The sequence below is a fragment of the Sordaria macrospora genome, chromosome 3 (genome assembly GCF_033870435.1).
Source record: "Sordaria macrospora chromosome 3, complete sequence".
Classification (NCBI taxonomy): Eukaryota; Fungi; Ascomycota; class Sordariomycetes; order Sordariales; family Sordariaceae; genus Sordaria; species Sordaria macrospora.
This window is the reverse complement of record NC_089373.1, coordinates 3,547,192-3,569,366: the sequence shown is the minus strand read 5'-3', so window position 1 is coordinate 3,569,366 and position 22,175 is coordinate 3,547,192. Positions and strand designations below refer to the sequence as shown.

The 22,175-nt window shown below is 52.2% G+C and overlaps 8 protein-coding genes across 8 annotated transcripts; 3 read left to right on the top strand and 5 right to left on the bottom strand.

Moving 5' to 3' along the window:
- Nucleotides 1-2,386: 2,386 nt before the first annotated feature.
- Nucleotides 2,387-4,301, bottom strand: SMAC4_00900 (uncharacterized protein). Its single transcript, XM_003349962.2, has 2 exons — nt 3,474-4,301; nt 2,387-3,387 (listed from the first exon to the last, which is right to left on the bottom strand). Exons 1-2 carry the CDS (start codon nt 4,059-4,061, stop codon nt 2,746-2,748), a joined length of 1,230 nt encoding a protein of 409 aa, XP_003350010.1. The 5' UTR covers nt 4,062-4,301; the 3' UTR covers nt 2,387-2,745.
- Nucleotides 4,302-6,105: 1,804 nt separating this feature from the next.
- On the bottom strand, nt 6,106-6,978 carry SMAC4_00899 (uncharacterized protein; the record flags this gene model as incomplete). Its single annotated transcript, XM_003349961.1, has 2 exons — nt 6,106-6,706; nt 6,818-6,978. 2 exons carry the CDS (start codon nt 6,976-6,978, stop codon nt 6,106-6,108), a joined length of 762 nt encoding a protein of 253 aa, XP_003350009.1.
- A 491-nt stretch (nt 6,979-7,469) lies between these two features.
- Nucleotides 7,470-9,696, bottom strand: SMAC4_00898 (uncharacterized protein). The gene is made up of 7 exons (XM_003349960.2): nt 8,966-9,696; nt 8,776-8,904; nt 8,540-8,712; nt 8,256-8,474; nt 8,061-8,201; nt 7,590-7,981; nt 7,470-7,533 (listed from the first exon to the last, which is right to left on the bottom strand). Exons 1-6 carry the CDS (start codon nt 9,583-9,585, stop codon nt 7,821-7,823), a joined length of 1,443 nt encoding a protein of 480 aa, XP_003350008.1. The 5' UTR covers nt 9,586-9,696; the 3' UTR covers nt 7,470-7,533; nt 7,590-7,820.
- A 276-nt stretch (nt 9,697-9,972) lies between these two features.
- On the top strand, nt 9,973-11,371 carry SMAC4_00897 (uncharacterized protein; the record flags this gene model as incomplete). The annotated part of the gene is made up of 4 exons (XM_003349959.2): nt 9,973-10,126; nt 10,190-10,339; nt 10,408-10,521; nt 10,595-11,371. Exons 1-4 carry the CDS (start codon nt 10,106-10,108, stop codon nt 11,369-11,371), a joined length of 1,062 nt encoding a protein of 353 aa, XP_003350007.1. The 5' UTR covers nt 9,973-10,105.
- A 2,480-nt stretch (nt 11,372-13,851) lies between these two features.
- On the top strand, nt 13,852-15,816 carry SMAC4_00896 (uncharacterized protein; the record flags this gene model as incomplete). The annotated part of the gene is made up of 2 exons (XM_003349958.2): nt 13,852-14,325; nt 14,390-15,816. The coding sequence occupies 2 exons, from the start codon at nt 13,852-13,854 to the stop codon at nt 15,629-15,631; spliced, it is 1,716 nt and encodes a 571-aa protein (XP_003350006.1). The 3' UTR covers nt 15,632-15,816.
- An 875-nt stretch (nt 15,817-16,691) lies between these two features.
- On the bottom strand, nt 16,692-18,958 carry SMAC4_00895 (uncharacterized protein). The gene is made up of 2 exons (XM_003349957.2): nt 18,227-18,958; nt 16,692-18,134 (listed from the first exon to the last, which is right to left on the bottom strand). The coding sequence occupies exons 1-2, from the start codon at nt 18,470-18,472 to the stop codon at nt 17,184-17,186; spliced, it is 1,197 nt and encodes a 398-aa protein (XP_003350005.1). The 5' UTR covers nt 18,473-18,958; the 3' UTR covers nt 16,692-17,183.
- Nucleotides 18,959-19,303: 345 nt separating this feature from the next.
- Nucleotides 19,304-20,718, top strand: SMAC4_00894 (uncharacterized protein). The gene has a single exon (XM_003349956.2). It carries the CDS (start codon nt 19,431-19,433, stop codon nt 20,619-20,621), a length of 1,191 nt encoding a protein of 396 aa, XP_003350004.1. The 5' UTR covers nt 19,304-19,430; the 3' UTR covers nt 20,622-20,718.
- Nucleotides 20,719-20,736: 18 nt separating this feature from the next.
- SMAC4_00893 (mitochondrial 54S ribosomal protein uL23m) lies at nt 20,737-22,136 on the bottom strand. Its single transcript, XM_003349955.2, has 2 exons — nt 21,737-22,136; nt 20,737-21,540 (listed from the first exon to the last, which is right to left on the bottom strand). Exons 1-2 carry the CDS (start codon nt 21,811-21,813, stop codon nt 20,940-20,942), a joined length of 678 nt encoding a protein of 225 aa, XP_003350003.1. The 5' UTR covers nt 21,814-22,136; the 3' UTR covers nt 20,737-20,939.
- Nucleotides 22,137-22,175: the final 39 nt, after the last annotated feature.

Below are 22,175 nucleotides of genomic sequence, written 5' to 3'. Positions count from 1 at the left end.
TGTAACTCGATCATTGGTTGATGGTAGCGTATTTACATACCAGCAGGTGGAGGTAAGACTCATGGTCGGAACCCAACAATAAACAGAAGAGAACAGATTGGAACCTTGTTCATGTACTGGACTACCTAGCTGGGGAAGTCACAACCGTAGACTTGATTTGTTCCTTCCTCTTCTTCTTTATTCTGGCAGGTACCGGTATCCACCCGCCGAGACCTACCTACTACCTACCTAGGCGGCGTCTTTTGCATTACGAAAAGGCGGGAAGGAAGCACCAATTCTCTGATCCAGGACTGCACACATCGGAAGGTACTCCTGCGCAGGGCAGGATCTTCAAAGTGAAGGACGGATCTCGTCTCTGTGTGTCTCTTCCTCTGTTGTGATTCATGGAATGATGATCACTAGGGGTAGGGACGGGTATCTGCATAGCCGAGATGCGAGTTCGAAATGGACGAGATATGAACGATGTCGGGCAGTGATCCAAGTGGCAGTACCACTGTTCTATATTATTCGAGCCTTCAAGGGTGGGATGCTGGATGTGTAACGTCTCAGCGTCTGTTTTTGGTTGCGGTGAGGTAGGAACATTTGGTGAGGATGAAGATTGAGATAATAGAGACGGTACGCATTCTCCGACACGATTTGAAGAGTAGGTGTCAGAACATGGAGGAGGTGGGGGATGTCTTGGTACCCACCAAACAATGTGTCAACCAAGAGGATGCTGTGATGTCGACGGTTATGGAAACCTCCAACAACGATTTCAATGAAGCCGGTGCAGTAGGGATTCTGTCACTTTCTGTACATATGTTGAAAAGCAATTTTGCTTGCAGCGTTAGATTTCCTTGACCTTAATGAAATTTACGGTGAGCCATGTCCGACGACGTATTCACGTGTACGGCCGAGACGAATGGAAGTTGGTATAAGAGATGGTCTGACTAACTGCTACCTGTATCTTATTGCTTCAATAAATCGGTAAAATCCATCATCCTACACGATCACTCGTCCTTTTGTCTCTTCTTATTTTGTCCATCCGGCCGGCAGCTTCACAGGTTTGTTTGATCCGTCGAAGTGTCAGGAGATGCTTGGTTGCCTGACTCAATTATGCCTCTTCTCTTTTATCACGCTTGTATTGACTTCAGTCACATTCAATCAATGTTCCATCCGGTCGCTTCGGTTATCACTCAGTTTCGCGAGTGTACCAAGTCCGTCAAATACAGTCAATCAACAGAATCAATTGCCGAGTCTCATGTCTCATATGTTGCGTGTTAGAAGTTTTCCGTACGCCGTAAGATGGTGTGCCTGCCTCCATCTGTCTGTCCTTCATTCTGCCATGACCTACCTATTGATAAAATTGCGCGGCATCGGTACACCATGCCTTCAACGAAATTGATTGACTTGTGTCTTGTCTCACTGGCTCGTGTCATGGTAGAGTCGAGCAAGATAAAATATCTGTGCGCTCAAGTACGACACCAGCGTGGTGTTACTCGAAACCATGTGGTTTTGATTCATGGCTTTTTCTTCTCCAACCGGCAGGCAGAAAAAGAAGCGGGTTTATGAACATTTTATCGGTCTGGATGGACTCACGAGATGGGCGGTTCCATTGGGCTTGCTTGGTACATCTAGGTACACAGCGTATTCTTTGGTTTCTAGCTGTTTGTATTAAAACCTCGGGATGGTTTTTCCCAGTCACCGTGGCCGTGATCAAAGAAGATTTTTCATGTTCCACTGCTCATTATGACATTCCAGAGAGGATATAGCTGTGCTGTCTTGAGGTAGCACTACAAAATTAGCCATCCGAAAAGTTTGATGTTGGAAGTCTTGTTCAGCGGATAGGATGGTCATCTCGATACCATTAAAAACATGTCACTCAGTGGTATTCCAATTGTGAGTGATGGCTTGACCACTTGAGCTTATGAACGTATGTAGTAGCAATCACTCATGCCCAGTGTCTTCAAAGGAGTTGACACACATGCTTAGAAGAGATCCGATGAAAGAAATTTTTGGTGACAGGAAAACCAAAGAGTCCGTGAACTAACGGAGAGTGCGAAAGGATATGACAAGGAACCACGAGCACTATCGTATTGCGTGGAGGTGGGACGGTGAGGTAAAACTCTCTTGGAGATGAATTTGAAAGAGGGACAAGACCGCATCACGGCTGCTATGGAGGTCTGCACACATGCCGTAGCATTACTACCGCAAAACGTAACTCAAGTTCTATCAAAGAGTATCCGATCTGCTTACCCTGCCCTTTCCAGAGGCGTTTTCGTTTTGTTTTAGCTGCTCGTCCAAATACTAAGCTATATCTTTAACAGACTACAGTTCCCAAACAATGATAAGAATTTGGCCAAAAAGAAAAAAGAAAAAAAAAAAAAAAAAAAAAAAAAAAAAAAAAAAGGGTGTCTCTTGATCAAAGCTTCCTAACTGTAACTCCGCGTAGGCCTGCCGGGTTCCTTTTCAAATCATTTCGAAACCCTCTCGAAAACGCCACTTGAACGCCTGAATGATATCCTATCAATCTAATAAAACAAACGGCAGGAAGACCATATACAACGCGGCGCACACGCTTTATCTATGAAATTGGAGAGGCAGGCGGAGAATATCGGAGGGAAAGAGACGCCATGGCGAGGGCAACATATCCGTAACATACCGCAATGTTTTCTTGAGGGCCGGCCCAAATTGCAGAATACCTTCTCCTCTCCTTTCCTCTCACCTCCTCCATGCCCGGAAGAAAAATTACGACTGGCTCCGTATTCAAATAGACGTCGGGGCAGCATCTTTACGCCAGCCCTTACTACGCATGTTCCCCTCAATAGCCTTCCAGATATTCTCCACCACCTCCCTGTCTCGCCACCTGTTCTCTGCGCCCGCCGCCCCCGCATCACGCACCTTGTCAACGGAGGTAGCTAGGACCCGATGACCGAACGATCGCACACTCTCAGGTGGCTGCTCGCCTCGCCAGCCGACGTAGATACCCAAAACGTGGCGGAAAAGGTCTGTTGGTTGGCTCCAGCGGTAGTTCTTGAACTGCCATGACTGACCGGTTGTGAAGACGGCCACCACGCGGTTCCAGTACTCGGGCTTGAACTGCTCCGGGCCTTCGACGAGAATGAAGCGCATTGGGCGGTTGGGGTCGATGTCTTTCATCATGCGCGACAGGTGCAGCACAGAGGTGGAGGCGTTGTGATCTGGCAACGTGTACTTGCCGTTCTCGAGGAAGTCTCGGATGTTGGACATGCGGAGAAGCGAAGAGGCGGAGGGTGAAAGGAGGATGATGGGGTCGGGTCGTCGCGCGGGCTTCTGGTTGATGGCAAGAGCGGGGTTGTTCGTAATTGCCGTAGGGCCGGGCTTCTTAGACATGAAGGCTTGCGCGAGCTTACGAACGTGTGAGAAATCCTGTTGGTTGAAACGTCCGAGTTAGTTGCGCTGCGACTGTGAACCATAGGACTCTCCCCAATCAAGAGGTAGGTTTATGTACTCACTGTGGGCTTGATTCCCCTCAGAACACTGTTACGATCCCCCATGCGCCGTTCGCCGTTGTAAATCTGGGCGAGCCTGGGGTCTAGTGTCCCACGACCAGATCTCGCAGAAGCAGTAGGGGCGACCTTGGAGGTAGCTGTCGTGCTAGCAGCACCAGTCGCGGAAGCTCCACCTGTTTCGCCTGCCAGCGGCTTGATGTATTCACTCTCTTCACTTCCACCTTCCAGCCAGGCGATGAGCTCAAGGCGCTCGACGAAGGCAAACTTGTGTACAGCGCCGGCACCGGCCAGTTCCTCGTTAAGCTTGGTCGCGGAAGCGTTGTACTCTGGAATGGCAACTTCATGATTCAGCCACGCGAAGTAGATACTGCGGAGATCGACGGGGCTGCCGTTGGAGACAAAGCGCGTCGGCGCATCGATGGGAATAGCGACACGGGTTGGGTGGGTGAACACAAGGTGAGTGGCCTGGGAGAGCGGCACTTCGGCGCTGCTGTCGGAAGATGCGTCGGCGGACGTGGTCGGGATGATTTGACTATTGGATGCGATTGACCCCCGCAGGAGCAATAGAGGATCGTGGTCGACTGACGCCATCTTTGTCTTCTCGCTGTGACGCTTTAGGTGCCGACTATGGAATTGTACGCCGTGGCGGTGGATTGGTTGATGATGTCGAGGTAGGGATGACGCGCTTGACAAGTTTCGCTAAGGGATGCAGTGGGCGTTCAATTGAGGGCTGAGGTTGAGTGCCACGGAGAAGCGGCGAAAAAGGGTGCAGCTTGGTGAAAGAAAGCTCGAAGATGCTCAAAATAGTTTGACAATGGCAAGGTCCGGGACAAGTGAAGGTGATGGATTCAACTGCCCGGTCCAGGTCGGTGGTCGGACTGGACGCGGCGCGCTCCACTTTTACCTATCTTATCGGCGCTGCCTGGTCTAAGGTTGCATTAACCTCAAAAGCCAAGCATCGCGGGGGAGAGATACACGTATAACCCTAACCCGTTTTCTTGCTGACGGATTTAGGGGCTGAATAGGGGTAGTGGAAGCAACAAGTGACACGGGTGAAACAGGTTCCAAATGCCTGCCTTCGAAGCCTTAGGTTCATACTCCGTGAATGACTTTTGATGAAATAGGTGATGCTTGATAAGATGACAATCTGATGCCGCATACCACACGCGGTCATTTGCGGATATGCCTCGGTCCCTCACTCCCTCACTCCCTCTCCTTCCTCACTCCCTTTCCTTCCTCACTCCCTCTCCTTCCTCACTCCCTCTCCTTCCTCACTCCCTCTCCTTCCTCACTCCCTCTCCTTCCTCACTCCCTCTCCTTCCTCTCTCCCTGCTTTCACTTCCTCTTCGCAAACATGCACGATCTCGTATTTCCATTGACCTCCCCCTCGCGACTCTAAGCCCTCGCATTCAATTCAGGGCTGTTCTTCGCGGTGTTGCTATTTGGACTGTTCGACTCGCTCATTGTATCTCGGCTATCATAAGCATCATCGGACATGCTGGTGCTTTTTCTCCGGCCATGATACTGGTGTATTACAGTTAGCAATTCTTTCACGGCTCAAAAGAATCAGAACGACAGGCTCTGATAAGACCATTCATTCGGATCCAAAGCAGATAACCTCAAGGACAATCAGTCACTCACCACACAGACGCCCTTCCCTTTGGACTTGAGGTGTTTCGGGTTGGCAGGACACATCGGGCTGTTTGGTAAATGCTCAGGGATATCAAACATAAACTGTCCCTTTTTCCGTAGGCGCCCGCCTTCTCCGTCACCACGACTTCTTCCAATGGCCATGCGTTCTACCCGTTCTGCCCGTCTGGCTTCAGCCGATTTTGCTGGGGCGTCCCACCATTCTCTTCTCTTTTTATCGGCTGTCCCGGGTGTGGTCGGTAGCAAAGGCGTGCCGGGCGTTGGCGGTAACGAGGATAACCCAGGCGTTGGTGGCAACCCAGATAGGCCGGGTGTTGGTGGCAATGAAAAATTACCTCTACGAGGGCCATTTCGGTATCTCATCTGTTCCTCTTCAATTGCTTCAGCCGGATGTCGCATAGGCGTGGGTGGCAATGACCTATGCATCGTGGTAGTTGTGAAGTTGGTTTCCTTGCTTGATGCAGACGATCCTGTATCAGGTACATCAATCGGTATCGAGACATTGAAGAAATACCCGCGTGGTCGTCCATCAGCGGTGTCCTCTTTCAGCGGAGGTGTGTGAACTCGTGTGGCTTCCTGTGGTCCTATAGTCAGCAAATGTCGGAGTTGGTGAAATGCTTAGCTAACGAATATATAGCAAGCAAAGCATCCAATGCCTCGTATGCATGACATCACATTTCTATGACTTCTTCCTTTACTTACTCCTCCTGGATATTGGCTGGTAGTCCTCACAGGTGGTATGACTGGATATGAGTTAGTTCTCAGCCATAACAACGAACAGGATTATGCCAGTACATACCTGAGAACGCCGTCCTCAACCCTGATACAGATGAGCTGCTGCTTGCAGTGGTTGCCGATTCTGCCACCGCTGCTGTGCCGCCACTTGTAGAGTGGAAGGACCTTCTTTCAGACCATGCGCGTCTCGGAAATCTAATATAACTCAATCTAGAAGCCCTTCGACTTTCTTCCTTTTCCGGAGTCTGGTTTAATTCCAGTTCACCACTGTTCCGCCTGGCGAGCACAATCGAGCCATCTTTCGATAAATCTGGAATAGGGTCGGAGCGACGTTCACTTGCTGGTCCCGATGAAGAGTATTTCTTTGCTTTCTATTATGTTCGGTTGACGTCAGCATATATTTACTTGTGTAGTGTGTAGTGGGCACTTCGCAGCTTACGTCCTTTGTCTTCTGCAAGACAGACAACGCGCTGATGCCTCTCTTGGAGAGAAACCCAGGAGAACCGCGGGACTCAGTAGGAACATCTGGGGTGGCTTGGGCTGGATATGGGTCTAACAGCCTAGGCGTCTGAAGGCTATGTTTCGGTGCGAGCCACTCGCTTTCCACTAGGCTGGTGCTGGTCATTAGTTGTACGCCTGGGCTTTGGAGGGCAAGGATATGGGCCTCCTCGGTGCGAAAGCGGCTCTGTGGAGAACTAGGCGTGGTGCTTGACGCCGGTGGTTGCTGCTGTGGTGGGTTTGAGTTCGTCTTTGGTGAAACTGTAGGCGCGTCATTGTCAAGGCTCCCGCTTCCAGTCTTCCTAGACCGTCTTCTCCATTTCCAAACTTTGATCTCAGGAGTTCGGTTGCTACTGGTTGCAGCGAAGTCAATCAGCCGGAACTCACGCTCGGCCCAGTACCCTTCCGGATACCAAACCTATTCATATCCTTCCTTGGGTGGCCGAGGGGGGTCAAGGCCGTACACTCCCCTAGGAGAATTGCCTTTAGGGTTTCGAATCAAGGCGCCGCTGGTCGATGGCACCCTGCTCAACGACCCATCCAACACTGTACCACCAAGGCTGGGTGACGAGCTTCTCCTCCGTTCCCAGCCTTGATACCATGTCGACGACGACGGGGAGCTCATGGTAAGTGAGTTGTACCGATCTGGGAGTGTGGTCACGCGATCGATGGATTCCGAGGACTGAAATGCTTCGCCGTGGGGGTAAGGTACTATAATCGCTTTATATCTGCGTGGCGAGCGAAAGTGCCTTGTCAAGGTCGAGGTGGTGTCGGGGCGATTAGGCGAAGCGCCAGTGCACAGTGGCGGAAATCATGCTATGGTGGAAAAATGCGGAATGGAGGTTGGTGATCCGGTGTAAGATAGGACTTTTAGTACAATAGGGATACGGAAGAGGACGAGCAGGTGGAATGCTCGGGTTGACTGGATTTAAGGAAGAAAATATTTAGTAGAGCTTCGTGTGGAAAAAAGTGATACAGGATGATGCCGTCATATACATGAGACATCGAAGTAGGAGAACTGCATGACTTGGGCTTTCTCTTCACTGTTCTTTCAATTTGGTGGTGCGGCAGAGGGTCGTGACTGCCTTCATCTCAAAACACATCTGTAATGGCTCCTGCTAAAACGGGTATCTTGATTTTATAACTTTGCGCTCTAAAAGTATATATAGCTCGTCAACATCTACTTTTGTTGGTCAGTCAGCATTACTCTGGTCCAAGGGGTACATAATGACTGACATGGCGTAACCACTTCATATTCAAGCGGCGTAATGAGTAGCCACTGTCTAGGCGTAACCTAGCACATCAAAGGGGCCCATATGTAAGGACTGCCAACCCACCAAGGTCACTGAACAATATAACTCCCGTCTCCATGCGCGTACCAGGCAAGAAATTAACAACATATCCTCGTTGCGTTGCCTGCCAAGGGTTCATCGTCTATAAGTCATCACCGGATCACCGACGTAGTTTTCAAGCATCCATCATCGTGTCATCGCCGTCGAAACCGGGTTGCGCGACAGGGACACCACCTCCGCGGCCTGCGAGAAGTTCTCGCCTGATCTCAGGCGAAATCTTGTCATGGCCGTGGGTTAGGAGAAGGTCCAAAAGAGCCTCTCGCTGATCCTCGGTGACTATACAAGAAGCGCGGTTAGTACTCGAACACATATCGACGCATAGTAAAAACAAGGACGGTAAGAGAAGAAAACCTACTATTCGTCTTGTATCTTTGAGCGAATGAAAGCATGCACTGATGGAAGATGACTGGCAAGGCGTTGGGTGCCATGTGCCCGCCGGTGGCAAAAGCGGGATACCGAAGGAAGTGGAAAACAAGGGCGTCGAGCGCTTGGAAGGCTGTATTACGGAGTCAAAAAATGCCATCAATGTTATCTCGGGAATTGGGCTTACGCAAGGCGTGACGCTTCTCGATAAGAGTCTTGAGGAGGAAATTTGTAGCGCTCACGCAGTCGAGCTTCTGAGTAGCTTGCGCAGAAGAGATTTCGCACAGACCCTTGATGGCCATGCCGGAGTGGACAGCCGGAATGGTGACACGGGTCAGAACACCGGCGACAATCTGCGCCTCACGCAGAGAGCACGTCCCGGAAGCCGCCAAAGGAAACAGGAAGCCTGCCAAGCGTTAGCTGGGCTGTCCGTTTTGTGCAAAATACCGAGTAAGCGGAGGAGCACTATACCCTTGAAGAAACCACCAGGCTTGTAAAGGGCCTTTTTTAGGGAGTTGAAAAGATGGACATTGAGCTTCTTGGTCTCGTGGATATCCTCGCGGACACGTTCCAAGATCACCATCTCCATGAACCGTTGAAGAACGGCCTCCTTGGCGGCCGCAAATATCCTGGTTGCCGCGTAGCTAACAGTCGCAAGTGTTAGCAGTGTTTCCCACAGAGCCACCAATACAGAAGAAGCAACATACCAGGCATTTGGTGTCCAGGACTCGGGCTGTGTGATAGGCAGGATGTCCTCCCAATGAGGAATCTGAGGAAGAACCTTGAAAGGCTTCGGAAGTGGCCCTGATTTGTAGCGAGAAAGAATCATGCCGATCCTGCAAAATCAAACTGTCAGCAGTCTGCAAAGAGGGCGATGGAAACAAAAGGCCGGCCTACTTCTCAAATACCTCCACCACCTTGGGCGGGATCTCGTAGTCCTCATCAATTGGGCCGGGCTCGTCGCGGTAACCGCCTTGGGGAACACCGGCTTCCTTCTCCGCGATCTTGGCCATAATCAGATCCGCCAAGTTCACACTCTGTCCCTGCTCTTCTGCCCCTTCTGGCTTTCCATCCCATCCGTGTGTTAGGAGCGGGTCCTCATTCATTGTGGGTGTGATAAACTGGTTGAATGTCTCGAGATCGGTGGCGTCGACTTCGATTTCCTCTACTTCCTCCTCTTCCTCCTCGCCCCAGGCCTCGTCGTTCTCGAACTTGTCGTCTTCTTCATCGTTGCGGTCGAATCTCGATGGGTCGAACTCGAACCCCGAAGGGGCAGATCCGGAGGCGGCGTTTTGTGTTGTGCGGAGGTTCTCCTCTTCCTCGATGAGGCTACGGCTCATAGCCAGAATGTTGCGCGAAGCCTTGGCGTCGACATACTTTTGCTCATCCCCGTCGTCTTCGGCGCGAGTCTTCTTGGTCTTTTTGCCGGAGTTGTTCTTGAGGACGCCGGTAGAGACCAGGTCGGCCTCGAGAGGGTTGTGGCGCCTCTTGGACGTGGCCGCTGTTGTCTTGGGCATCTTGAATGGCGGATATGGGTTGTGTGGTCGGGGAAAAGAGATGGTGGTACGGAGCTCTCCCGGTTGTCTCTTCGCGATGTCGAATTGGCTGCACTGCACAACTGGGGATATTTTTTTCGGCGACCCTTGGACAAATTGTTCCCGCCGTGGGGAAGTCTTGGCAGTTGAAAGGCTTGCGCTACGCTTGTGGTTGGTCACATTGCTGCTATGTGGGCAGACTTTGTTTTCTGATAGCCAGGGCGGTGAAACTGATAAGCCTCAAATGGCCTGTTATCGCTTATCGAACAGCTTGGACGCGGCGGTCGGGGGCTCGGGGCAGCGATAAACAATTTACTGCCCCGCATTTTCGTCACTGTGCCCCTCCTTCGGTTGCAGTTGGAATTTTGTCCCTTGCGCTCACAGTTTTTGCAGCTTTTGGTCCTGGGAAAAGAGCAAGGTTGCGATACCATAGCATCCATTACGAGCTCGTACAAAGTCGCATACAGCAACAACACATCCAGGCACTACCGCCAACGACAACATGCCGACCGAACTTGAAGAGGTAATTCTGCCGGAGTCAGTTCAGCGTCAATGGACAGACAACTAATCATACAATCGCCTGAAGCTCGTGGGGTTCATTGCCTCGCCGAACGCCAAAATCCGCCTTCTCGCGACCGAGAATCTGGTGCCCTTCTCAGCGTCTCAGCCCGCCCTCTTCAAGACCGACGATCTCACTCCCGTCAAGCATCTCAAGTTTTTGATCCGCGACCACCCGGTAGGCCCAAGAGACCTGTCTTATTCGCGCCCGAGCAGCTTCAGCTAAGACGTCGGTCCCATGTCCAGAAAATCGCCGAGCACGCCCTGACATGTCTGATCAACTTGACTGCCGAGAAGGATGTGCTCGAATACGTCGCGACCGATGACCGCTTCCTTGGAATCCTACTCGGGCTTCTTGTCGTATGTGCATCCAATCCAAGCTCCCATGGTGCGCGCGCCGCAAGAACTAACAGCTGCGGTCCTGGCCCTATAGGATCCCGACGAGGTCAACGCCAATCTTATGGCTATGTTGCTGGCAAACTTGACCAAGTGGGATGGACTCAAAAGCTTGCTGGACCGAAAGCAGCCCGCTCCCGAGAAGCTGGGGTCCGACGATAGGGTCATTAACCAATTGATGGACCTCTTCGTCAAGGGCGCCGATGGGACTTACAACAAGCATGCCGACTACGACTACCTCTCCTACGTTTTTGCCGACCTCTCGAAACATGACGAGATTCGGCACTATTTCGTCAACAGACAAGACTACGACGACGTCATTCCTATCAACAAGATCAAGGTCTTTACCGAACACAAGTCCGATATCAGACGGAAGGGAGTGGCGAGCATTATCAAGAACGCTGCTTTTGACATTCCTTCGCACCCAAAGTTTTTGGATGAGGATGACGTCAATATCTTGCCCTACGTTTTGCTTCCTATCATGGGCGGCGAAGTTTATCCTGAGGACGAAGCATTGGAAATGCTCACCGATCTCCAGCTATTGCCGCCAGACAAGCAGCGGGATCCCGACAGCAGCAACATCCTAACGCACCTCGAAACTCTTACTCTCCTGACTACTACGAGGGCTGGCCGCGATTTGATGAGGAGCGTCAGCGTTTACCCCATTGTTCGCGAAACCCACCTGCGTGTTAACGATGAAGCCGTTCAGGAAGCTTGCGAGCGACTAGTCAACGTGCTTATGAGAGACGAAGCTGATGGGGAAGAGGATAGAGGACGAGCAGTAGAAGAGGAGGACGACATCGTTGAGGTATAAAATGTTTTGGAAGGGAGCCAAACTGAGCCGGTTCACTGCTTTACCCTCCACCAAGAACCGATGGTACAAGGACAATGGTAGGCTCGGACAGCATTTGCCATTCTCTGAAACACTTGGGTTATATGATGCTGCAAGTCGTCACGTCGCCACACAGCCTTGCCGAGTCACCAATTGATCCCTGGGTCGGACACAACCATCAACACACAGTCACCGTTGCAGCGTGCAACTACGCCTACGACATTCCGTCACTTTATCAACCTTGGCGAAGCTTAAGGGTCTTGGGTGCCTCCCTGTGCTTGTTCCGATGAAGACGCCCTTCTTTCCGATCTGTATCATGATGTCACCCAAGCCCGCCCACCACGCACCGAAAGAGTGCTTCTGCAGAGAACAGAAAGCTTGTGCGAAGGATGGGAAAGCTTGTTTAGATGACAGAGCCAATGGAGAGCCACAAAAGCCCTACGTGCTCACAATATGGTCCGGGAAGCTTGTTGACGTCGGGACGGCTCGTTTAATGATGTATGCCGCACAACATGCAAAGGCTTGGTATGCACCAGGCATTTGGGTTGACAGATCAGCTTGGCATACGCAGGTTGAGCACCATAATCATCGAGATTTTTGTATTCGCCTTCTACAACATCATCGCAAACGATCTCTGATTTCAAGGAACTGCAGTTAATTCCACCGGGTCTGTCAACTTTCAAAATCGGCTGATATCACGAGAGGAGCTCTGTGATTGATTCTCATCTCGTGGTTGAAATTGGCGCTGTGATTGGCTGAGCATTGCAGATTTGCTGAGATCAATATGGTACGTGCTGAAAGCCTGAAATTGGAGGAGTCCTCTACCATCAAAGTCGCACACGCGGCTCCCGTGCTTTCTCGAACATGCATAAAGACAAGCTGGTGGTGAACCGTGAACCTCAAACCGACATGGCTCGATGTTGATGCCCCAGTTCTAGCTGATGGACAAGCACGGATTTGGACGACATCTTGTTGAAGACAAGACGAAAGGCATCTCGTTCATGTCGTCTGTTGTGTGCGTGGTCACGGATGGGTCCTTGCATGTGAGAACATGTTCGACGTCTCACAATTCAGCAATGGTTGTTGGGGTTGGCGGGTACCGAGTGCGTGGGCACGTGGGTGGGTCAAACCAGTGTCGGTGATTCTCCACGACAGGGTCCACGGAACCTTAAAAGAACCACTTGAGCCAATGGTGGAAAGCGAACCACGGCGCATCGTGCTCACACGTGTGGTCTCTTTCAATGCGATTCGTGGGGAAGACCCTCTGAAGGAGCGGCTCTTGTCTGGGGTTGCAGTGGCCCACGCAGGTGGATGTGCCAAGGCTGCCAAGTGAGGTTAGAGGCGAAGAGAACACCCGGGGTCTTGGACGGAGTCAGGTCGGGCAACAGACCGGTCCAGACTCTGAAAATCTGACTTCCACTATTTCCATGCTTCGAATTTCAACTGAACGCTATGAACCAGTGTACACTCCTCTGTTATGAGATGAACTTCACGGAGTGGTTTGCAGACAACCCATCCAGTGGGATTCTATCAGCCCAATGCTCCCCTCCATGATGTCTGGACTCGTAGCGATCTTGTCCTGAAGCCGAGGAAGCTTGTTGTCGAGTTCCAAGACGTGGGAGCCCCCACCCCGTGAGCAACGGGCCAATCAGGTGTAATGCTGAGCCCACGAGCTTGATGCTTCCTTCAGACTGGATACCCAAGCATCAGCCAAGCACTTGAGCATTTGCAGTCAACGGCTTGGCCTTCGGTATGCATTGCTCCTTCGCAGGTTCGGACAACGCTCAGCTAGGTAGCTGTAGAGGTAGAATGGACGCCCAGGCATCCAGACGCTTCCCGAGTGCACAACCGCATCTTCAACGGATGCCTCCTACAGGCGCCAAGTGATCGAAGCTTTCAGAGTTTGCCATAGGTACCTCCACTGTCTTGTCTTGGCCGAGTTCTGGTGTCTTCGGGTTGAACAGCTCGCTGGATTTGGAAGCTACCCACGTGCCCGAAAAGATAGGTTTCCTGTCTTGAGTGGGAGGAGGCTGGCGAGGGCATCATAGCGCTCTTCGCTGGGGCAAGTGAACAGGATGGCTTCGCTAGCTCGTAAAGGCAAAAACATTGATCAACCATTGGTGTGGGAGTGGGTGCGTAAAGCAATTGAGGATATCCCGCGGACAGGGTGTTGTGTCGGGGATCGGCGGCCTTTCACGCCATCCGATGGAATACCCAACCCCGGGGACACTGTAGTCCTACTCCTGCTACACCTCTCTATACCTCTATAAGATAGATTCCCACTGCATACCACCTCCATCTCTTCCTCCTATTCTTCTCGACAACACAACAGCCAGGTCCTTCCACACTTATACCTCGCTTGGTTCCCCCGGACCAGCAAGTCTCTTTCACAAACTCCGGTTTTGTTGCCTTGAGCATCAACAGTGTCTCAAATCTTCGATACTGCCATCACGACAACAGCAATGGGTGCCCCTCAGAAGACCGCTGGAGGCAACAACGCCTACCACAACTTCCACAATGACTTTCTTCACATTAAGGATCCCAACGAAAGGCGACGACTCGCCCTCGCCGAAGTTGACAGAGCACCATTCGGATGGTATCACGTCCGAGCTGTTGCTGTTGCCGGCGTCGGTTTCTTCACAGACTCTTACGACATCTTCACCGTCTCTCTTCTGACCCTCATGGTTGGCATTGTCTACTTCCCAGGCGAAGGCAAGATGCCTCACAACTCCGACACCGCCATCAAGCTTGCAACATCGGCCGGCACGGTTATTGGCCAGGTCGGCTTCGGCGCCGCTGCTGATATCTTCGGCCGCAAGAACATGTACGGATTGGAGCTGCTCTTTATCATCTTCGCCACTCTCGCTCAGGCTTTGACCTCTGGGTCTCCTTCCGTCAACATCATCGGCATCATCATCTTCTGGCGTGTTCTCATGGTAAGCAATCGTTCAGACACTCCCTCTTTCTAAGAGACACTTAGCTAACTCACACTTACAACAGGGTGTCGGCATCGGTGGAGACTATCCTCTTTCCAGTATTATCACCTCAGAATTTGCTACAACCAAGTGGAGAGGTGCCATGATGGGTGCCGTCTTCGCTATGCAGGGTCTTGGCCAGCTTGCTGCCGCACTCGTCATGTTGTTCGTTACACTCGGTTTCAAGAAGTCACTGGAGGTTGCTCCTACTCTGGGTACCTGCACCGGAGATTGTGCCGTCGCCGTTGATAAGATGTGGCGTACAGTCATTGGTCTGGGTGCCGTCCCCGGCTGCGTCGCGCTCTACTACCGCCTGACCATCCCCGAGACCCCCCGCTACACCTTCGACGTCAAGAAGGACGTTGAGCAGGCCAGCGACGACATCGAAGCCTTCAAGAAGGGCGAGCCCAAGGGCCAGCCCGACGAGATCACCCGCATCGCCACCCAGCAGGTGGCCGAGAAGAAGATGGAGATCCCCAAGGCCAGCTGGAGCGACTTCTTCCGCCACTACTCCAAGCGCAAGAACGCCATGCTGCTCGCCGGCACTGCTCTCTCATGGTGCTTCCTCGACATCGCCTACTACGGTGTCTCGCTCAACAACGCCACCATCTTGGACGTCATCGGCTACTCCACCACCGGTGCCAAGAACACGTACGAAATCCTCTACAATACCGCCGTCGGCAACATGATCATCGTCCTTGCCGGCGCCGTCCCTGGTTACTGGGTCACCGTCTTTACCGTCGACATCATCGGCCGCAAGCCGATCCAGTTCATGGGCTTCGGCATCCTCACCGTCCTCTTCGTGGTCATGGGCTTCGCCTACAAGCACCTCGCGCCCAACGCTCTGCTCGCCATCTTCGTCCTCGCCCAGTTCTTCTTCAACTTTGGCCCCAACGCCACCACGTTCATCGTCCCCGGCGAGGTTTTCCCCACCCGTTACAGGTCTACCTCGCACGGCTTGAGCGCTGCCATGGGCAAGATCGGCTCCATCATCGGCCAGGGTGCCATCGCTCCCCTGCGCACCCGTGGCGCCGTCCCTGGTGGAAACCCCAACCCTTGGATGAACCACGTGCTGCAGATCTATGCGCTGTTCATGTTGCTCGGCGTCGGCACCACTTTCTTGATTCCGGAGACTAAGAGGAAGACGCTCGAGGAGCTGGCGGGCGAATATGACATGAGTGATGAGGAGGAGGCGCAGAGGAATGCGACCGCTGTCATTGAGAACAAGACGGAGGCACCCACGAGTAGTGGTGCTGTCCACGTTTGAAAAGGGATAGGGCTGCCTTAAAAGTTGTTAATGATTTGGCATAGTTTGCCTTTTATTTTTGGTTTATGACATAATGATTATTGGTGGGACAAAATGATAGTAGCGATAAAATCCAGTGGTGGAAGAAAAATACCCGGAATATTCGAATACAGAAGATTTGATAATAAAACATGATACTTCGCACTTGACCTTCATCTTGTGAGATTAATAATATGATACTTTGAAAAGTCGACTTACAGGACAAGAGTGTCTCCACAGGCCACTTGTGCCTCGAGTCTCGTCTTTCTTTGTTTCTTTGTTTGAGTCTCGAACAATAGTTCGAGAAGCATGGACTCGATTGCCAGAGTTTCGTGGCTTTCGTCTAGGTAGAGAAACCACAAGTTCTGTATTACAAGAATAAGTTAACACATTACTGCATGCTGCTAGATACCTGTCATTCTACACTCCTTCTCTGCCATTCGCTCTGACGACACTCCGAGTGTCTCAGCTTACTTCCGTGTGTCCTGAAATACGGTGCCTTTACGAGGTCTGGAACCGAGCCTAGGTAAGCGGGTGGTAGGTAACAAAAGTAAGGGACATGTACTAGACAGATTTCTAACCACTTCCGAACCTTCTTCGGTCCCTCTCATCCTCTACAACCAATGAATAACCTCTGGATTCCGATGGCTCTTACAACGCGAGATTTCATACAGGTGAAATGTGGTAAATGCAATATCTTTGTTACTGAAGACCGAAGAGATTAGAGTAGGAAGGATACTCCAACAAAAGGGTCGATGGGATGGACTGGGCTTCTATGCCCTAGGTCTAGAACGCAAGCCGTGACTGAGGACCGTGAGTGAACACGTCGGTCAAGGTGAATTGGTTCAATATATCTCGCTCGAAAGCTTCTTTGACTTCACAGGAGTTCCGCGACACGAAACTGCGTGGGGTCCCTCACGTTGTAGAAAACAGCGTGAAGATTGGAACGCGTGTTTACGTGACAGACTCTTTGACATATAAATCTGATGCCTTCCATAGAAGACACAGATTCGTGCCTGTAGTTCATTGCACAGCAAGCGCATTGCCAGTGGAGTTTCAAATTCGCAAGTGTCTACTTACAGTAATAATGTTGACAGCAAGTAACAGTCACATCGAGTCCGTGACCCCACTTTGTATACCTACTCAACTCTCCTAATGCTGACTGCCTATAACATAAGTCTATGATTCCAATGTTTCTAGAATCAAACCAGTTCCGCGTACTCTTCTGTAGATCTGACGATATTTGAACAACCACGACCCCCCTACGGCTACAAACAGAGCAAAGTCTCAAAAATGATAATGATACCGGAGTGGACCAAACACCAAAATGGCATCCTTTCAACTCTAAAGCCAAGAATATCTCTGGAGGTGTGGATAATGTACCTATCAAAAAACCAAGCCAACCAACGCCATGAAAATGTGTCACGTGCGTACACCCCAAGTACAAATAACCCTTTGTAGTAAGTGAACCCAAGCTTGACCGCCCGTTTCAAGCCTCCCCCCCCCTAGCCCCTAGCAACAAAAGTTCTTTATCTTAAATGCCAAAAAATGTCTTTAACCTTTCGTAAGTGTAGAAGCTCGCAGCCACCATGGGGACCACCTTCGCATATCCAATAGTCAAGCCGACAAAGAAGCCGCGGAACCCACGTTCCCTCATGATCATCTTGGCCGTCTCGCCAATGGTCATCCTATGACCATCGCCGACTGCTCCGCCGACCTGCATTCTTCGCCTGATGACCTCCAATGGATATGACACCGTCTGCGAGACCAGACCCGCGATGCCACCGGCCGAAAGCTCTGCCCACGAGCGCAACGGGGCAGCCTTGCCGGCCGGCGCATTTTCTGGTTGCGGTAGTGTCGTCCATTGCGCAAGCTTCGGGTGTCGGAAGATGTCGCCAACAGTGTCGTGCGTGAGGAAGGACATGCCAGCGTAGGGAAGCATGCCGAGGAGAGTGGGAGAGAAGCCGCGGTAGAAGTTGACAAGTCCGGTTTTCGGGATCAGAGCGGGCGCGTGTGCCGAGGCCGCGGCCATGTTTCGCATGAGAGCTGGCGCGTTTTCTGGAATTGTCATGGCGTTTTCGCTGTATATTTGCCTGACGATGGATCGAAGGGACGACCGGCCTTCCCGTTTTGTTTCGAACGCTAGTCGTACCCGGATCACTTCGAGGGGGTATGTGAAGAAGACGGAGGTGACGCCGGCGAGCGAGCCGCTGACAAGCCGCCGTAAGGGGGTTTCCTGGTCCTTGCGAGTGATGATAAGTGCCCTGACTTGCTCGTAGGCCAGAAACTTGATGCCGGCGTACGGAAAGATCCTGAGGAGGGTTGCAGAATGCCCTCTGAAAAGGCCCATTGGCCCATCCTGTCGATAGATGTCTTTTATAGCTTCTCCAAATCCCCACCACGAGCCCGCATACTTGAGGAAGTGTGGATTGCGAGCCTGGAACAGGATCTTGACCCGGTCAAGCGGTGCGACAACGGTTTTAGCCTGTCGAACAAGAAGGGTCAGTCAGAGTCATCGTGGTCGGGTCGCGCATGGGATGTGACGAGCGTAGTGTCGACGGGATTGAATATACATACCGCACATCCGGCCAAGCCCCCTGCTACCCCCGATCTCCAGACATAATCCAGACTCCGTTTCTTTTGGTTGTCGGAATCCCTCTTTGACCGCGGTACCGAAACCTCATCGTCTGTCGGGCAGACAGCTGCTTCACCCTTCTCTTTCTGTATCCTGGTCCCCAGCCGGAACGCATCGGCTGCTACCTCTCGTGGTTCGTTTGATGCGCTCCCCGGCATGGAGGCATGGCTGATGAGCGCCGGGGGCATTCCCTCTGACGCGGGCCTCGGACGGGCTCCTCAGAATATCGTGGGCGATGGATTGTAATTCGAGAAAAGAGAGAATGCGCCTTTCTATAAGCGCATTGCCGTCGGAAAAGTCTTTACGTTGTAGATGCGGGCTCGGCGATGCGACGGTAAAGTTGTCGGTTTTGCTTTGCGATCACAAGCCAGAAACACAACCCTGGAGTTGCGGTGCCGGGCTGGAAGATTGGAGGGCAATTGGTTGGGGAATTGAATTGCGAAGAGGACGCTGGTTTTAAGGATCGAGTCTAGGAAGATGTTGCGAATGTTGTGTTACAAGAACTGAAGATATTTTGGAGGATTGATACAGGTCCTGGAATTATTACATCACACACTTTGCAGCGGAGCCGGGGGAAGACATTGGAAGGGCACATTGAGGTCCCCGTTTTCTCTCCAACACTGCTTCGGGTTTGATGGCCTTCTCACTTGACCTCCAAATTCCCAAGTTCCCCCGCCAGCCGGTCCCTGCCAGCCGAGGATTGCCGAAGACATTCTGGAAACCTGGAACCGGCGGGGCTGAGTAATCTGCAAAACCACCATTTGTGTTGGTCACAAGACCACCGAGCGATAGCGCGCCGCCATTCAGATAGCATTTCCTCGGCTTTTGGAATTGTTATCGTTTGTTACGTACGGCCGTCTTTCTTACAGGTACCAAATTTGGAGGACCCTTTCACCCGCAACAAACAATCCACCCCGTGGATGCGGCTCCACGGCATCATGGTGACTGGACGGGACCTTGCGGCAGCCTGCAATTGACTACCAGTCAATCGGAAAATCCCACTGTCTGGAACCTGAATCATCTCTGTCCCTGTTTCTGTTTTTGCGGGGTGCAGCGACAAACTGGGTCTCAATGGCTCACCCTCAGCAAGCAAAACCGACTTAAACAGATCTCGATCACACCCACTGTCTGGCAGGAACTCTGAACATGGTTCACTCGTCTGTTTTATACCACAATGAAAACCAGACAGTGCTCCTCCTTGATCTGCCTCGTTCAATCGAGGAAGCTCAACTTCTTCCAAGCGAGCTTGATGATGGCGCGCTAACTCCGGCGAAGCGCCGGTTCCTGATCTCAGCAGAACCTCCATCATCTCCGTTTTCGACTCCGGAGCCCAAATCGAAATTGCTGTCATCCGCGGCCAGCGCCGCCCCGACTGCTTCCGCTCAAATAGCAGAGTTGATGACTCGTTCTGCTGCTGAATCGGCCCTGGAATACATTCAACGCTCTTATGCCGGTGAATGGTGTTTACCGCGTCACGGTCCGCCGAAAAGAGATTGCTCAACGACAATCAACCACAATGGGAAGCGGGGTTTCGATGGAGAGATTGCCAGCGAAGAGATTGGTGAGGTCGAGGACGAAGTCAAAGGACGTGACGATGTCTCTGGTGAGACGCCGCCAAACCACTCCCATTACATCATCCCAACGGCATCTCATTACCTGCTTGGCACGGTGAGGTCTCAGCGATCTCAGTTTCTTGCGACAGCGCCGCCCAAGTTTGACCTGATCCTCATGGACCCGCCTTGGCCCAACCGCTCCGCAAAGAGGAAAAGGGGCAGCTACCAGCCCGTTCGTGACACGGACTCTATAAAGGACCTCCTCTCCCAGATTCCTGTCGCATCGCACCTGTCCGAGGATGGTCTCGTTGCTGTGTGGGTTACGAACTCGGCGCGAGCTGCTGAGCTTCTCACATGCCCGAAGGGCATCTTTGATGAGTGGCAAGTCGAACTGGTGGGCGAGTGGATCTGGCTCAAGGTGACCACGGGCGGAGAGCCCATTGTGAGTCTCGACTCGGCTTGGAGGAAACCATGGGAACGGCTTCTTCTCGCTAGGAAACGTGGGACCGCTGGACCGGACGTCAAGAAACGAAGCCCTATAGAGACTAAGGTTATCGTAACGGTGCCGGACATCCATTCCAGGAAACCAAATCTTCGAGGTTTGTTCGTGGACCTTCTACCACCCAACTATCAAGCTTTGGAATTATTTGCCAGAAACTTGACGGCAGGTTGGTGGAGCTGGGGTGACCAGTGCCTGCTTTTCCAACACCGAAGCCGTTGGATAGACGTCGTCTCGGATGAAGAGCGCGAAGAAGGTCTGTCCGTTCCTCCAAAAGAAAGGTGAGGCAAACAGTTATAGAGAGACAACCGGAACGCCTTTCTATTGTTGTTCCGTCTACATCTCTGTATCGTATCGTACATGTCGCACGGTAAAGCCGCAAATACCCCGTCCACCACGTGCAATATATCATACAATCAGGTTTCAAGCCAAGCCAATTTCTCTATCCGCTCCAAAGATAGGTTATCATTTCCATTGCGTGAAAGGACTGTCGTTTCCTCGCTCTTCCCTTTCCTTTCCCTCTTCGCCTTATTTACTCCTGACTTTGCGCAGAAACCCAACTTAATGGTACGACAAAAAGTCAAGCAAGTCCGGGCCTTATATTTATTGCTTGGACTCCGGACCCTTGCTGTTGCTGCTCTCCTCCGCCGGCTCGTCCAAAGGCATGTTCTCTTCCACCTCGGACCACCCTTCCTCCTCCGGCACGATCTTCGAATTGAGGAATGCGTTCACCTTTCCGGGCGCCCACGTCTCCTCGCCCGAGAGAAGCTTGCTCTGCTGTGCCTTGATGGCCTTGCGGTCCTTGGTCACCTCATACTGCGACGGCACGGTGATTTCGCCCTGGGCCCTGACGGCATGGAATTTCTTTTCGTCCTCCTGCGCCTTGTGCTGCTTCTTCCACGTGCTGTAGTCGAACCCGTCGCGGGCGTCCTCGGCAGGCGGCTTGGGCCAGACGAACGGCTTGGCCAGCTCGGCGATCATCATCTTCTGCGACTTGGGGCGGCGCCAGTTGCCGAAGTCGCCGTGCCTCTGCTCGTGCATGCGCTGGTTGACGAATGAGCGGACGCCCGTCACCTCGACGTTGTAGACATGGTAGAGGTAGTCGCGCAGGTCGAGCTTGTTGAACTCGAGGGGGACGATGAAGGTCGCGAGGTTGGGCGGCTGCTTGGGGAGCGGGCGGACGAATGTGATGACGTGGTTTGGCCTGATGGTAGAGAGCAGTTTGTTAGGGCCGGCTTCAAGGTATTAGGGAGCGAGACGGATGGATGTGATGTCATGTCTGTGATCACACAAGCCCAAGGGAAGGACGACAGGAGTTTTGGTTTTTGGAGAAGAGAGGCGGACTGTGCAGGTATATAACAGGCGCAAACGCATCACAAGTTTGGTAGTATCTTTCTTACAGGAAGATCTGCTTCTTGCCCACCCTGAAGGGGGCGTTCCTAAGTGCCTCTGCACCCGTCTTCGCTACGGAGGCCATTGTGCCGGATCTGGTGGGTATATGGAAGACGTGAGGGAACGCGCCTTGTCAGTGAGTGAGGTCGCGCCGGGGATCCGTACTCGCAGCACCCGAGAATCTGGAGCAGCCGGCCGATTGAAAGATTGACGGTTCCCCGTTTCGATAATATTTTCCGCATTTCCCCCGGACCGCTGCCAGCTGGCGGCCTCGTGAGGGGAGCTGCTGGGCTACGTCCCCCACAAAGTGGAGCATCTAAGCTCCGACAGCGGTAAAAGTGGGTGCTGTGGGTTCAGAGACTAAACTTTTTAAGTTTGGATGCAAGACCCATACGCCATGCCCTCCCCCCCCCTCCATCTTTAACCACGAGGAAGAGAAATGGGTAG

Coding starts and splice junctions, on each gene's coding strand:
- SMAC4_00900 (XM_003349962.2), bottom strand. CDS start 4,061: ATGGCGTCAGTCGACCACGATCCTCTATTGCTCCTGCGGGGGTCAATC. Junction 3,388..3,473: donor TGAGGGGAATCAAGCCCACA/GTGAGTACATAA, acceptor TTCAACCAACAG/GATTTCTCACACGTTCGTAA.
- SMAC4_00898 (XM_003349960.2), bottom strand. CDS start 9,585: ATGCCCAAGACAACAGCGGCCACGTCCAAGAGGCGCCACAACCCTCTC. Junction 8,905..8,965: donor GTGGTGGAGGTATTTGAGAA/GTAGGCCGGCCT, acceptor TTGATTTTGCAG/GATCGGCATGATTCTTTCTC. Junction 8,202..8,255: donor CGAGAAGCGTCACGCCTTGC/GTAAGCCCAATT, acceptor TCCGTAATACAG/CCTTCCAAGCGCTCGACGCC.
- SMAC4_00895 (XM_003349957.2), bottom strand. CDS start 18,472: ATGCCCCCGGCGCTCATCAGCCATGCCTCCATGCCGGGGAGCGCATCA. Junction 18,135..18,226: donor GGGGCTTGGCCGGATGTGCG/GTATGTATATTC, acceptor CTTGTTCGACAG/GCTAAAACCGTTGTCGCACC.
- SMAC4_00894 (XM_003349956.2), top strand. CDS start 19,431: ATGGTTCACTCGTCTGTTTTATACCACAATGAAAACCAGACAGTGCTC.
- SMAC4_00893 (XM_003349955.2), bottom strand. CDS start 21,813: ATGGCCTCCGTAGCGAAGACGGGTGCAGAGGCACTTAGGAACGCCCCC. Junction 21,541..21,736: donor GGCAAGAAGCAGATCTTCCT/GTAAGAAAGATA, acceptor CTCTACCATCAG/GCCAAACCACGTCATCACAT.